Source organism: Castor canadensis, chromosome 14 (assembly GCF_047511655.1).
Source record: "Castor canadensis chromosome 14, mCasCan1.hap1v2, whole genome shotgun sequence".
In the NCBI taxonomy this organism is placed as follows: domain Eukaryota; kingdom Metazoa; phylum Chordata; class Mammalia; order Rodentia; family Castoridae; genus Castor; species Castor canadensis.
The window spans coordinates 101,605,248-101,620,080 of NC_133399.1; the positions used below are offsets into that span (position 1 = coordinate 101,605,248).

The 14,833-nt window shown below is 42.5% G+C and overlaps 1 protein-coding gene across 1 annotated transcript in view; it reads left to right on the forward strand.

The window, feature by feature from the left end:
- Piwil2 (piwi like RNA-mediated gene silencing 2) overlaps positions 1 to 10,711 on the forward strand; it is a 54,687-nt gene extending 43,976 nt beyond the window's left edge. The window contains exons 21-23 of the mRNA XM_074055148.1: positions 8,250 to 8,503; positions 8,927 to 9,034; positions 10,192 to 10,711. Of these exons, the coding sequence (XP_073911249.1) occupies positions 8,250 to 8,503; positions 8,927 to 9,034; positions 10,192 to 10,348 (519 nt within the window). The 3' untranslated portion in view covers positions 10,349 to 10,711. The remainder of the gene's footprint in view (positions 1 to 8,249; positions 8,504 to 8,926; positions 9,035 to 10,191) is intronic.
- Positions 10,712 to 14,833: the final 4,122 nt, after the last annotated feature.

Sequence of the window (14,833 nt, forward strand, 5' to 3'; positions counted from 1 at the left end):
TGAAATTTTTTGCTATTTATTTCTTTTGATGATTTCCTCTCTTCATTTTTTCTCAATTTTTCTGGTTTTCTAGATGAAAGTCTCCAGTTTTTTATTTTTTATTTCTATTCTTCATGTCTTTCAGTCTAATTTCTTGGTGATTTATTTGACTTTATGTGCCTTCTAGGAAATATTAATTTCAGAGATTTCATTGTTGATGTAGGAATTTAGGGACGAACAATGGAGTTAAAGAGAACAGTCCCCAAGATTGCCCTCATTCCAACACCACTTGCATGTTTGGGTGATTCCCAAAATTATGCTCATGTTTTTCTGTTTTGGTGGCTCTGGGGTTTGAACAAGCTTGCCAAGCAGGTACTCTGCCACATGAACCATGCTTCCAGTCCATTTTACTCTTGTTATTTGGAGATGGGGTCTTGAGAACTGTTTTCCCAGGCTGGATTGAACCACAGTCCTCCTGATCTCAGCCTCCCAACTAGCGAAGATTCCAGGCATGAGCCAGTTGTGCCCAGCCCACGCTTGGTTTTTATAATTCAGTGAAGTGAAGGGACACAGAACTCACTGAGAGCTTGTGGTTATCTCATTAAGAAAAGATTAAAATCAACCTAGGGAAGAAGTACACAGACAGAGGCTAGAAGTGCCACACATGGAACTTCATGAGCCTCCTGTGCTAGTTCTCTGGCACTGATGCCTGGTAAGTGTTGTGGAGAATTACCAACCAGGGCTGCTCCCCTGAGCCTTGGTGACCAACGGTCATTGGAATCCCTTATGTGGGCAGGGTTGATTGATTACTGGTTGCCCTTGTGATTGATCACAGTCTGTCACACTGGTCTGACTCTTGTGCAGTCCTGAAGTCTCTGCTTAGCTCAGCAAGCAGCTAATGAATGGACATAGACTCCACAGACACCTTCAGCCTCTGATTCAGTTACCATGGTCTCATGATCACAGAGGTGGAGAAAGAGGAAGGCGGTGGAGCAAATTGAAACACCATACAGCTGGTTGTTCTTACCTAGTTCAGCTGATTTTCTTTAAAAAATACTCTTCAGATTGTTGTTAGTTTCTATAGTTCTAAAACGTTGACTTTGATCATTTTGCCCACTGTGTTGCTTTTTTGAGGTCTTTCTTCTACCATTTCTAAAGTACTTCCTGAGGCGTACTCTCGACAGTCCGGCTGTGATCTACAGGGCAGTGATTAGCAGCTAAAACCCACTGAGGGTAGAACCTCCACTGTTCTGGTTTGGGACCCTAAAAGGATACATCCTTGGAATAAGAGTGAGAGGTATTATAGGCCTCAGGGTAAATTATAACTTAGCTGTGAATTATCTCTGTTTCTCAAATTAGATATGCTGATCCAGGGTGCTGATGTTCCCCAGTATATAACTCTGGCAGCTGGGAGAAACCCAAAGCTTTGTAAGAAAAACCTTCTCCAGGCTCCACATTTTCTCTATTTGTGCATATTGAGAATGCTATCTTTGACACTCAGTTTTGGAAAAGGAACACACACAGATACACACAGACGTTCTGCCCTTGTTTAACTGAATAGCTAATGACAAGCTGGGCACTGGTGGTTCATGCCTATAAATCCTAGCTACTTGGGAGGCTGAGATCAGGAAGATTGTGGTTTGAGGCCAACCTGAGCAAGTAGTTCACTAGACCCCATCGCCAGAACAACCAGACTAAAATGGACTGGAGGACTGGCTAAAGCAGTAGAAAGTCTGCCTATCAAGTGCACAACCCTGAGTTCAAACCCAAGTACTTGTGACTGCTGTAATGAAGTACTACAAATTGGGTGGTTCAAGACAACAGAAATTTGTTCTCCCAGTTTTTAACATTAGAAGGCTGAAATGAGGATCTCAGTTGGGCCCTGCTTTCTCTGAAGGCAGCTAGCATGATACTTAATTGTGAAAAAATAGATGCTGTCCCTTTGATCAGGAGCAAGACCTTTGTCTTTGCCATCCCTTTCAGTACTCTTATTCAACTTCCTACTGAAAATCCTAAGTAACGAAATAAGAAAAGTAAATTAAAGGTGTGCAGATTGGGGAGGAGGAGAGAAAGTTATCTTCGTTTGCAGATAGTGTTATCTGTTGCTATGGTTTGAATACCTTTGTGTGTGTCCCCATCATGTCCCCACTCTGAAGTGGAAACAATCTGATGATGGTGATTAGAGGTGTGGCTTTTGGGAGGTGACTAAGATTAGCTGAAATCCCATGATTGAATCCTGGTGGCTTTGTTAAGAAGACAGTGGGTATGTGGTGCAAACAAACGAACAAACAAACAAAAAAGAGGGAGAGCAGCCAGAAGAAACACATGCATGCTTTCTGTTGGTTTTTGTTGTTGGTCTTTTTTGTGTTGTTTGATTGGTTTTTTTTTTTTGGTGAGACTGGAGTTTGAACTTTGCTCTTGCAAACCAGATACTCTACCACTTAAACCATTCCTCCAGTTCATTTTGTTCTCGTTATTTTGGAGATGGGGGTTTCAAGAACTGTTTGCCTGGGCTGACCTGAAACCTCGATCTTCCCAATCCCAGCCTCCCAAGTAGCCAGGATGATAGGCCTGAGCCACCAGCTCCTTTCTGGTTTTTGCTATGTGATGCCCTGTACCACCTTGGTGCTCTTCCAGCAAGAAGATCATCACCATATGCGCTGCTTGCTTTAAAAACAACAAAAAAATGGACATGGTAATGCACCCCTATAACCCAGCACTTGGAGGCTGAGACCTGACTGGGCTATATACATAGCATGATCTTATCTCAAAAAAGTAACAGAAAGTCAATTGTTTCCCTATGCCCCAGCAATAAAGAATTAGAATTTGAAATTAAAAGCTCTGCTGTTACATTAGCACCAAAATCTGGAATACTTGGGTGTAAATCTAACAAATTAAGTACAAAGTTTACATGTAGACAATAAACTGATGAAAAAATCAAATGATATTTAAATAACTGGAGAGGTAGTCCATGTTGATTGATAGACTCAGTGTCACTAAGTGTCAGTTCTTTCCACCTTTAATTAATAGATTCAATGGAATCCCATAAAAATCTCAGCCAGTTATTTTGTCGACATCAGCAGACTGATTCCAAGTTTATAAGAAGGGGCAAAAGGTACAGGATAGCCAACTGAAGAACAAAGTCAGAGGACTGACGAGACCAACTTAAAGACTCACCAATGCAGCTCCCAAGGTTAAGATTGTGTAATACTGATGGGAGAATAGAAAAACGGGTCCAAGTCAAGGGAAAAGGACTTCCCAGAAATGGACCAATACAAATACAGTCATGTAGTTTTATTTATTTATTTATTTGGCAGTATTGGAGTTTGAACTCAGGGTCTCACACTTGCTAGGCAGGCACTCTGCCACTTGAGCCATACCTCTAGCCCTTTTTTGCTTATTTTTCAGATAGGGTCTTGTGTTTTCCCATGCATCTAGCCTTGGACCTCAGCCCACCCACCCGTGCCTCCTGCATAGCTGGAATTACAGGCATGAAACACCACTGCTGACATATTGGTTGAGATGGGGCTCAGTAACTTTTTTTTGCCTGACCAGCTTCAAACCATGCTTCTGCCTCCTGAGTAGCTGGGATCATAGGTGTGTGTTACCATGCCTGATCCCTCTGTAGAAAGTTAAACATAGACTTACCAATTACCTAGCAATTCTAGGTGTATTTATCCCAAGAGAATGAAAACACATCCACATAAATTTGTACACAAATTAGCGGTGTTCATAATATTCCAAATGGAAACAATCCAAATGAACATCCAAGTGACTGGTAAGTGGACAGACAAAATGTGATGCATCCTTGGGATGGAATGAAGGAGTGAGGTGCACTGTCACATGGCAGAACTAGGACAGCCTCATACTAAGGCAGCATTGTGTTTGTTACTGAATATCGCATGTAAGTTATTGCTCAGACACAAAGACTGCACATTATAAGATTTTATGTGCCCACACAGGCCAGCCCATACAGACAGAAAATACATTAAGTGGGTTCCAGGAGTTGGAGGCAAGGAGACTATGGGAGTGACTACTCATGGGTGTAGATGTCTTTTGGGTTGATGAATATGTTCTACAATTACATAGTGGTATGGTTTCAAAATTCTGAAAATGCAAAATGCTTTGAATTGTGTTCATTTTTTTAATTTTTATTTTATTCATATGTGCTTGAATTATGTTCTTTAAATGGGTGAACACATCTGTAATCCCAGCACTTGGGAGGTGGAGACAGGAGGATTTAAGAGTTCAAGGCTAGCCTAGGCTACATGGCCAGACCCTGTCTCCAAAAAACAAATAGCAAATGAGGTGGTGGTGGTGGTAGTGGTGGTGGTGTGAGTTAAATGGTGTATCAAACTAGTTCTCGGTAAACTATTCAAAGTAAAAAGAACTCCCTGTTGTAACCTTATAACTGTTGTAGTGCAATCAGCAGACACTGTGGGGTGGGAGGAGAAAACAGCTTCAGATCTTGGCCAATTTCCCTGCTTCCCTGTACTTCTTCCTCTGATGCTGGCTACACCCAAGGTCTCCACTTAGATCTTTTGCTATTTTGTCCCACTTTTCCAGTTGTCTTGAGTTACAGGAATTCTGCTCTACCTCCTGAAGCCTTCCAAGCAATGTTAAACTCACTTGTGATTTTATTTAAGAACTGCGTTTAGATTTGTATCTTTGTTTGGCTGTTCCCAAGACTTTTTAGTCTTAATCTTTTGTTGTTGTTGTGCTGGGCCTTGGATTCATGGTAGGCAAGCATTCTGCCACTGAGCTACATCCTCTCCCTTGGTGGTCTTTTGTTGTTCTGGGTTTTTTGGTGTTACTGGGGTTTTGAACTCAGGGCCTCACACTTGCTAGGCAGGCGCTCTATTACTTGAGCCACTCCAACAGTCCCTTTGTTGTGCTGGCTGTTTTTGAGACAGGGTTTCAAAAACCATTAGCCTAGGTTTGGCTTTGAACCTTGATCCTCCTGATCTCTGCCTCCTGAGTAGCTAGGATTACAGGCTTGAGCCACCAGCGCCCAGCTGAAGTGATTTCCTGATGTGCCTTCTTACTCTTCTACACTCTGTTTTGTATTCCGTTGTCAGGGTAATCTTTTAGAAGTGGGGATGATCAGGTAGTTGTGGTGGCTCATGCTTCTAATCCAGCTACTCAGGAGACAGAAGCAGGAAGATCAAGACTTTGAGGCCAGTCTAGGCAAAATTTGTGAGACCCTGTCTCAAATAGAAAATAAAAACAAAAGGGCTAGGTGTGGCTCAAGTGGTAGAAAGCTTGCCTAGTATGCTAATGCCGTAGGTTCAGTCCCCAGGGAATGATCTCACAGGTCATTCACTTTCTTGGGGTCTTCTCCCTCTTGTCTAGCCACCGCAGCCCAGGCCTGGTTCCTCCTGCTCTCCTGCAACTCTTCGCCCTCTTTGCTGCCTGCATTTTCTGCTTACTGTCTCCTCCTCATGTCGTGACACACTCCTCCCTCCAGGAAGCCAACCTCTCCTTTCTTCCCCCAGTGTGGTACTGATACCTTTATTATATGTTATTCGTGGTATATTGAGGGCGTTTGCTTTATGTCTGTCTCATAGTTCTCATTTGAGTTCCATGATGATTTGGATGTATCAAAATGGTTTTGTAGTTTTCCAAGACAAGTGCCACAACTTGTGTCTGTTGACAGTCCGTATTTGTTCTATGAATGAACGAAGCCACACAGAAAAGAACATCTCAAACATTCAGCAACTATGTATTGCCTACTTGACCCTCGCCACTTGCCCAGCACTGGGAATATCAAGATAGGTAAACACAGGGCTGAGCCCATGCACTTGTTACTTACTGTGCCCTGCATCTGCAGAGCACTAAAGTGGTTTTATGACATACATTTAGCAGTCATGTTTCAGCCTTGTGATTGGTCTTGTATCCTGACCCCACCCTACACCACAGTCTTGTAACTTCTGAAATGAGAATAGACTAGATGACATGGGGAATTCATCACTGTGGAGTATGTGTAGATTTTGTGGTTCCTTGATGACTGGAACTAGGTCTTTCAGTTTTGTAGGAAGCTGCCACAGGACCAAGTGTGGTGCCTGACACTCAGTGGCTGGTCAGCACATGCTAAAGAAGGAGCTGGCAGCTGGGATACTTCTAAGAGAACTTGACCAGATTTTCATTCCACTGATTTCATTATGTCCTTTCTCTGTGCTCCAGAAAAACTGCTTGGTCTCAGCTTTGTCTACAGCTTTTTTTTTTGGCCAGGGAGCAGGGGTGTGGTGTTTGTGGGGTTTATTTTTTATTTTGTTTTTTTGCTGCTCTGGGGGTTTGATCCTAGCCTCAGGGCCTCCTGCTTGCTAGGGGAGCACTCTTACCACTTGAGCCACTCCACCAGCCCCTTCTTTGTTTTATTTTGAGACAGGGTTTTCTACATGGCTTAAGCTGGCTTTGAACTCAAGATCTTCCTGCCTATGTCTTCTTTTTTTTCTTCTTTTGGGGGGGGTGTGTTTAAGTGGAACTTGTTAAAAGTTAAGGAAGAGTAATACAAAGGGAAGCATGGTGGGGCCCAGGTGGAAGCCAGAAGGTGAGAGAGCCTGCCTGTGTCTTCTGAGTGTTGGGATAATAGGCATACACTACCAGGCCTGGGTATCTACAACTTTTATATATATACTGCATGCCTATGTGTTCATGTACGTATATGAGATATAGGCTATTCCTCTTAACCTTGTAAAGAAGGTAAAGAGATCATTTTTCAGCAGGAAACTGAGTCTTCAAGGTCATAGTTAAGAAACCATGTAATCAGACTCAGTGCCAGGTCTTCTGATCCCAAATGCAATGTCTTTCTCTGCTTGTCTGTAAAATAAAGTTTCTTTCAGGCCTGAGCTCCTAAGTTACCTAGCTCTTAGCATAGCATATCTGTTAGGGGTCCTTGGGACACAAGACAGTTGCTAGCTGTAGCAGAATGGGAATTGTCAAGGTCATGGAACTTGAGCCCCAGACTTGGAAGTGGACACTCTCCAGGCCAGCTCCTGGGGCTTCAGGAGTGGGAGGCCTGACCAGATGCTGCCTCGGAGGGACCAGACTCAGCCAAGACTGAGTGCAAGGGAGGCGCCTTCTTGGCTATAGCTTGAGTCTTTTTTGTGCCCCGTGTGGTGAGTGTGGCGGTCCTCAACAGGGACAGTTTTGTCCTTGCAGTGGGCAGTGTCTGAAGATCCTTTTTTGTCATGACTGGTGGGCACAGAACAACCCCAAATGTTGGCATACTGAGGAAACCTTGAGTCCCACTCTTTACAAGGCTGTGTGTTGTTGTAGGTAGAAGAGAACTGAAGTTCTGTTACTCCCCAAAAGGCAAAGAGATGCTAGGCAGCCAAAAAGAAAAAAAAAAAAAAATCACTACAAACTAGGGCACTGACTCCAATGACGGTGAAAATGAATTACTTGTTTGTAAATGTTGGAGTAGTGGAGGTCTCTCAGAGAAAGGGAGCATTTATAAAATTGTTGAAACACTGAACTTAAACTTCAAAAAGATGCTAGGTGATTATTTTTAAAGATGAAATTTTCATGTAGAATAACCTATAAAGAAGAGTGTATACACTTGAAATTAATATTTAAACCTAATTTATAATTTAGTTTTTTGAGGGGAATTTTGGGCAAAAACTTAGGATGAACAGTCAACTGTAATCAAAACCGAATTAAACTGATGTACTGAAGTTGAACACAACTAGAACATAATTATATTCTGTGAATGGGGAAACAGTTATCCTTCAAACTGATTCAAGCCAACATTTAATTTATTAGTTTTAGTAAAAACATTTCACATTGTATCACATTGTAGGATAACATTTAGTAAAGAATCCTCTCACTTGTCAATAGCTTTGGGTATTGCAAGTATGACAGAGTCTGAGGTGGTAGATCTGTGGCATGTGTGTTCATTTGTTAGAATTTCTTGAATACTTCACCATGCTCTTTGCCTAGATGGTTATTAATATTAAGTCTCAGTAAAAGGAAGACTGACTCAGCCTATAATTTTTCTGCAATTCCTTTTAACTTTGTTCACTCTGGGGATAAGCTGTGCATGCGGCTGATAACATGCCTGTTTTGCTTTCATATTTTATAACACCTTGCTGAACCAGGCCTGTTTTGCTATCCTGACAAAGTCTAGAAGTTATTAGATGCTTCATTCCCTGCATGTCAGACACATAGCTCTTGGGCCAACTGTCAGAGGGACCTACTGGTAGGTCTCTTAAGTGGATCTCTCCTGGGGTCCTTCACCCATGAGTCATCTCATCTAGGTGTCATTTCAGGTGAACCACTGTCTACCAGAGAAGATCGTGATGTATCGTGATGGAGTGTCTGATGGCCAGCTAAAGACGGTTGCCAACTACGAGATTCCTCAGCTGCAGAAGTGCTTTGAAGCTTTTGAGAATTACCAGCCCAAGATGGTGGTGTTTGTAGTTCAGAAGAAAATCAGCACCAATCTGTACCTTGCTGCCACTGAGCATTTTGTGACCCCTTCCCCTGGAACTGTGGTTGATCATACGATAACAAGCTGTGAATGGTAAGTGATTCCTTATTTGAGGAAGATTAGGTCGGAGAAGTTCCCTGCTTCATGAGTATTGCCTGGCTAGCTGTGGAATGGAATCTCAGAGATTCTGCTGTCGAAGAAGTAAAACTTGGGCTGTGGATGTAGCCCGTGGTAGAATGCTGCTCACTCAGCTTCCCCAGTGGTTGGAATTACGGTCACGCACCACCATGCCCAGCTCAGTATGAAATATTGAATATGCATTCTTTCCCTTACCATCATTTCTCAATAGCCTAATAAGCCCAAATCTTAATCTTGCCTTGGCTCTTGTGTGCCCTTAATCCAGGCTTGTACCTTCCTGACCTTAGGCGAAGGAGCTATAATGATCTCCAAGATTTCTGCTCCCTCTTGTCAAATCCAGCTATCTCAGTAATTGACTAACTGGGGTTTTTCTGGCAGGGTGGACTTCTACCTTCTTGCCCATCATGTACGGCAGGGCTGTGGCATTCCTACCCATTATGTCTGTGTTCTCAACACTGCAAATCTGAGCCCCGATCATATGCAGAGGTGAGTTTACCAGGAACTTTCTCTTTCTCACTATTAATTCGGACCAGCTAGCTAAGGTAGGTTAACTGCCTCCCCAAGATAAATTTACCCCTTGACTTTTCTCAAGACTTTGATAATAATGGTGTTTTCTGAAGAGTGATTGCTAATTCTGATTTTACATTAAAATTAATTGAAGAGCTTTAGAAAAAAATGCTGATGCTAGATTTCATACCTGAGCATTCTAAGGCATTTGTGTTTATTTCTTTATTTTATTTAATTTTTGACAATAATGGGATTTGAACTTAGGGCCCAACATTTGCTAGGCAGATGCTGAACCACTTGAGTCATGCCTTCCTCAGTCCTATTTATTTCTTGCTATGTTGCCCAGGGTACAGGCTTCCCTCATTAGGTTCCCCTTAGCTTGGACTGCAGGTGCATATTGCTGTGCCCAACAGCACTTGTGTTATTTTAAACAGCTCTAGATGATCAGAGTACAGCCTGGTTTGAGACCCACTGCCCTTGAGCTCAGATCATATGAGCACTGCGCTGAGGTACTGCTTTTCTGCAGCCTTTTCCTGTGAACAGAAAAGGTTCTGTCTTAGCCAGGCATGCTGGTTTCACACCTTCGATCCTAGCTACTCAGGAAGTGGAGATGGGGAGGATCATGGTTCAAGGCCAGCCTGGGCCCATCTCAATCAGTAAAAGCTGGGCATGGTGGTACTCTCCTGTCATCCCAGCTACATGGGCAGCATAAATAGGAGGATTGTGGTCCAGGCTGGTCTGGCCATAAATGTGAGACTCTGTCCCAAAAATAAAATAAAAAAAGTGGCTGGTGTGTGGCTCAAAGTGATAAGGTGCCTGCCTAGCAAACACAAGGCCTGAGTTCAAACCTGAGCACCACCAAAAAAAAAAAAAGTTTTCTCTGCATGTTGTTCCTCGTATTTTAATAATTAACAGGGGGATGCCTAAAATGAGAGGATATACCCCTCCTCTGACTTACAAATTGTGGAAATAGAAAATTCCACTTAAAAACAATGATTCCCGAAAGCGGCATCATATATTCCTGAGTTCCCCAGTTTGCTGGTGAGTATGCTGCGTGTCATACCCCATAGAGTGTTGTCCCATCCCACAATAGAGGCAGAGAGGGTTAAGGATCCCACTTTCTTCTTGTCCTACAGGTTGACTTTCAAACTGTGCCACATGTACTGGAATTGGCCTGGAACCATCAGAGTTCCAGCTCCTTGCAAGTATGCCCACAAGCTGGCTTTCCTGTCAGGACAGATCTTGCATCACGAACCAGCCATCCAGCTTTGTGAGAACCTGTTCTTCCTGTGACTGGGGGCCTGGGCATAGGCTGGTGAGGAGAAATTGGACTTCCAACTTAGTGACACAGAATCAATAGACTGAAGTGGGGTTTCGTGTGTCGGCATTTTCCCTTTCTCCAACCCTATAGGATAAGATTTCTTTTTTTTTTTCTTTTAAACCTGATGTCACCAAGAAGCAGGTTTCTAAGTCCCAGCTGAAATAGCCTTGCTGCCTTTGTAGAGCAAATGGTGGTAGAACTGCAGCTGCACTGAGTGGATGAATGCAGGAGAGTCACTAAGAGACCCCCCAAGAGGCTAGGGATAAGCATGTGCTTAGCATATGCAAGACCCTGAGTTCAATCCCTAGCACCACCCCCCAGAATATATATATATATAAATAAAGAGCCTCTCAAGCTAACGTGAGCTGTAGAAGTCTGCAGAAGCAGCAGTTACACCTAGAAGCTGTGCTTACAGAGCTATACCCATTTCTGGCGCCAGAGGTGGTGATAAAGTCATTGCAAGTGTCTTAAAGTAGAGTTAGTTTATTTAGACAACTGGAAAAGGTTAAAGGCCTGTGAAGCAAAGTTTTTCAGGATACTGCTGTTTCTGGCAGCTGTGGAAGGCATGCAGTAAAATAGCTTGTAGCATAGGCAGGCCCTTGCTGCCTAACTGTCCCTGGGGAGAGAGTGTGTGAGGCTTGTCACTTGAGTTGGCTTAAAAGTAGCTTGCAGTTATTCCTTGGCTTCTTGAGAGTCTAGCTGAAGTTTTTTCTGTACCTTTCAGTTACTTTATAGTATACATGTTGCTTTTCTTCTCCCCTCCATATGCCCACATGTGTATACACACACACAACACACTTTTTAAAGTACCAGTCAACACATGGAAAGAGTTCACCAGTTAGGAAAGTTCAGGATGGGTGTGTGCTTTTATTGACCCTCCTTTCAGGTGCCTGGCCTTTGCTTCTGTGTTGTCTGTCTGTAAGTGAGATTGCTCATTTCTGTTGCACAAGAACCTCTTCTGGCTCTTGAGCCCACTGGCCCTGTGGACTCACTTAGCCAGGAAGTTTTCGGAATCCAGCTAATGTTTCCAGAAGTTGGCTTGAGAAAACTTGACACTCCCACCAAAGTCCAGACTACATTTTAGGAAGTTGTCACTAGGCCTGTGAATTTCAGTGTTTTGGGGAAGCACTGGTTTTCTATGTGGTTTTTCCTTCCTGTTTCAACATCTTCCAGTCCTTTCAGGCTTTATTCTATCATATCCTGCTTTACTGGGTTTTAAAAGCCAATTTTATTTAACCTTTTAAAATTTGTATTTATTTATGTTTTGGTGTGCTGGAAGGGAGAAGATAGAGCAGAAGGCTCACTTTAAATGCATGTGTGTGAGAAGACGAATAGAGCCTAAAGCTCTTCTGAAGAGGGAAGCTCAGTGGTAGAGCACTTGCCCAGCATGTGCAAGGTCCTGGGTTTTATCCCCAGCACTGCCAAAAAAAAAAAAAAAAAAAAAAACCTTTTAGTTTGTTACAATGTCCAGAGGCTGGGGAGAGATAAGTGTCGATAGTCTTCAAGTGCAGCGTGTGGACTTGGAGTCTGTGACACAGGCGGAGCTAAGAACTGGAATTTGAAAGCCTCAGAATCAAACAGATTGAACCATTGGTCTCTGGCTGGACAGAGCCATTTTCTGATTTTCTTTGGAAGCATTTTGAATTTCCCTTTTGAAGTTGAATTTGCAAATACTCTTTTTTTCTCTTAGATAATCAGAATACTTGACTATAATACCATAATGTCTTCCCTTTCTATTCCTGGTGTTCTAAGTTTGTTGTTCAGTTTCAATGCCGAATGATTGGGTCATAGTGGGAAATAAAAACATATTTGTATAAATGTGCAATTGTGATTGGAAGAGTGTCATTGATGGACATATGGACATAAGTCTTCTTCAGAGAGCTGAGACACTTAGAATTATTTATTTTTTTGCATGCACGATGCAGCGTCCTGATAGTAGCCCTGAGCATGGCAAGAAGACTAACTGGAAGAAGCTGACAGTCTCACTTCTGGTACAAGTGAGGCACTTGACGTGTGTGTGTGTGTGTTTAGGTCTCTTTTCCCACCAGTTTCTGGTAGCCTGAGAGAGAACCAGAGAGCTTGCTTCCGCGGTGGCCTCTCCACACTTTATTTATTTATTTATTTATCAGTACTGGGGCTTTGAACTCAGGGACTTCACCTTGAGCTGCTCCACTAGCCTTATTTTTGTGAAGGGTTTTTCAAGATAGGGTCTCGTGAACCATTTGCCTGGGCTGGCTTTGAACTGCAATCCTAGTGATCTTTGCCTCCTGAGTAGCTAGGATTACAGAAGTGAGCCACCGGCACCCAGCTTCTCCACCTTATTAAATACTTTTTTCTGGTGTGTTTATAACCCTTGAACACACCCTCCGAAGCTCCTGGCTGCTGGCTTCACCACTGTATTTCTTTTGAAGTATTTACTCAGAAACCTGTTCAAAGATGATGTTCTGCTTCTTGAACTCATTCTAGAAACAACTTCATCTTACAGTGTGGTATAGGGTCCTTTTTGTTTTTTTTTATTTGGGCAGCATTTTGTGAGTGATGTGAAAAGTGAAGAAATTTTAGAAATGTCTAGCTCTTTATATTGAACACTTCAAAGTTTGGGGCCTGAAGTTAAATTCTCAGATTTGGAATTATTCAAGAAGATCTTATTTTCTTTTTCTGGCTCTATGCCTAGCTTTATCTGAGTTTCTTAGTAACTTTGTCTGTCTGTACTTACCTTATTTTTTTAAAAAGTGAAGAAAATCAAGAGACTGAGAAGACAAGCCACAGACTTGGAGAAAATACTTAGAAAACATATTTCTGATAAAGTACTACATATCCAAAATAATACAAAGAAATCTTAAATGTAACCATAAGCCGGGCTCCAGTGGCTCACTTCTGTAATCCTAGCTTGGGAGGCTGCGATCAAGAGGAGTGCAGTTCCGAGGCCAGCCTCAGCAAATAGTTCTCAATACACCATTCTCCAAAATAACCAGAGCAAAGTGGAATGGAGGTGTGGCTCAAGTGGTAGAGTGGTAGCGTAAGCACAAAGCCCTGAGTTCAAACCCCAGTCCCACAAAAGAAACCCCAACCACCACCAAACAATACAACTCAGTGATAGCATGTTCCTGTCATGCACGAGTAGCTTGGTGTCCCATCCTCAGCACAGAACAAAAAACAAAACAACAACAAATCTGGTGGAATGCTCAAGTGGTAGAGTACCTTCCTTGCAAGCATGGGGCCCTGAGTTTAGTACCTCTCCCCCTACCTCAAAAATAGGAACAAGGGCTGGGAATGTAACTCCATGGAAAGTATATACTTAGCATGAGCTAAGTACTGGATTGAGTCTGCAGCACCAAAAACTCCAACCAAACCAAAACAACCAGCTAAAAAACCCCAACCTAACACAATCTTATAATCCAACCCAGCCGTCATACTTCTTGACATTTACCCATAGGAAGTGTAAACTTAAACTGCACAAACGTCTGTACACAGATTTATTTATTTATTTATTTACTCATTTTGCCATACTGGGGTTTGAATTCAGGGCCTCACACTTGTTAATCAGGCGCTCTACCACTTGAGCCCACTCTACAAATGTGATCCCTTGTTTGTATTGGTTATTTTCAAGATAGGGTCTTGAGAACTATTTGTCCAGACTAGCCTTGACTGTGATCCTCCTGATTTCTGCCTCCCAAGTAGCTAGGATTATAAGCATGAGCCACCAGAGTCCAGCTGTTCACAGATGCTTATAGCAGTTTTATTCATAATTCCAAAAACTTGGAAGCAACAAGATGTCCTATGGTAGCTAAACATCAGGTATCTGATCAAGGAATGAGGTGTGAAGTCATGAGAAGACATGGAGGAGCTTAGTTGCATATTACTGAGTGAAAGAATTGAATCTGAAGAGGCTGCATAATGTATGATGACATTTTGGGAAAGGCAAAAGTGTGGGAGTAAGAATCCGAGGTTGGGGTGGTAAAGGATGAATAGGCAGAGCATAGAGGATTTTTAGGGCAATAAAATTTCATTTTGATAGTGTAATAACAGATATGTGTCATGAATTTGTCAAAACCCATAAAATGCCCAACACCTGGATCTTGGGTGATAGTGATAATGATGTGTTGGTGTAGGTTCTTCAGTTGATAGCGGGGTAGGTTGTATATATGGGAGAGCCTGGTGTATGGGTACATTCTGCTCAGTTTTGCTGTGACCCTAAAACTCCTCTAAAAAATAAAATATTTTTTAACAGGAACGTAGGGAGACTTCTTGCAATATGGCAGACTAAGCTGACTATTCTGACAAAGAAATGTTAGCCAACACAGTTGCATTGTTGTTTTTTATTGTTTTGAAGTGGGTCATTTATGTTTCCCAGACTGTTATTGACTTCCTGGGCTTATGTGATCCTCCAGAGCCAGCCTCCTGAATAACTGGACTAGGTATGTACCATGGTACCTAACTAATCCTTTTAAAATAAT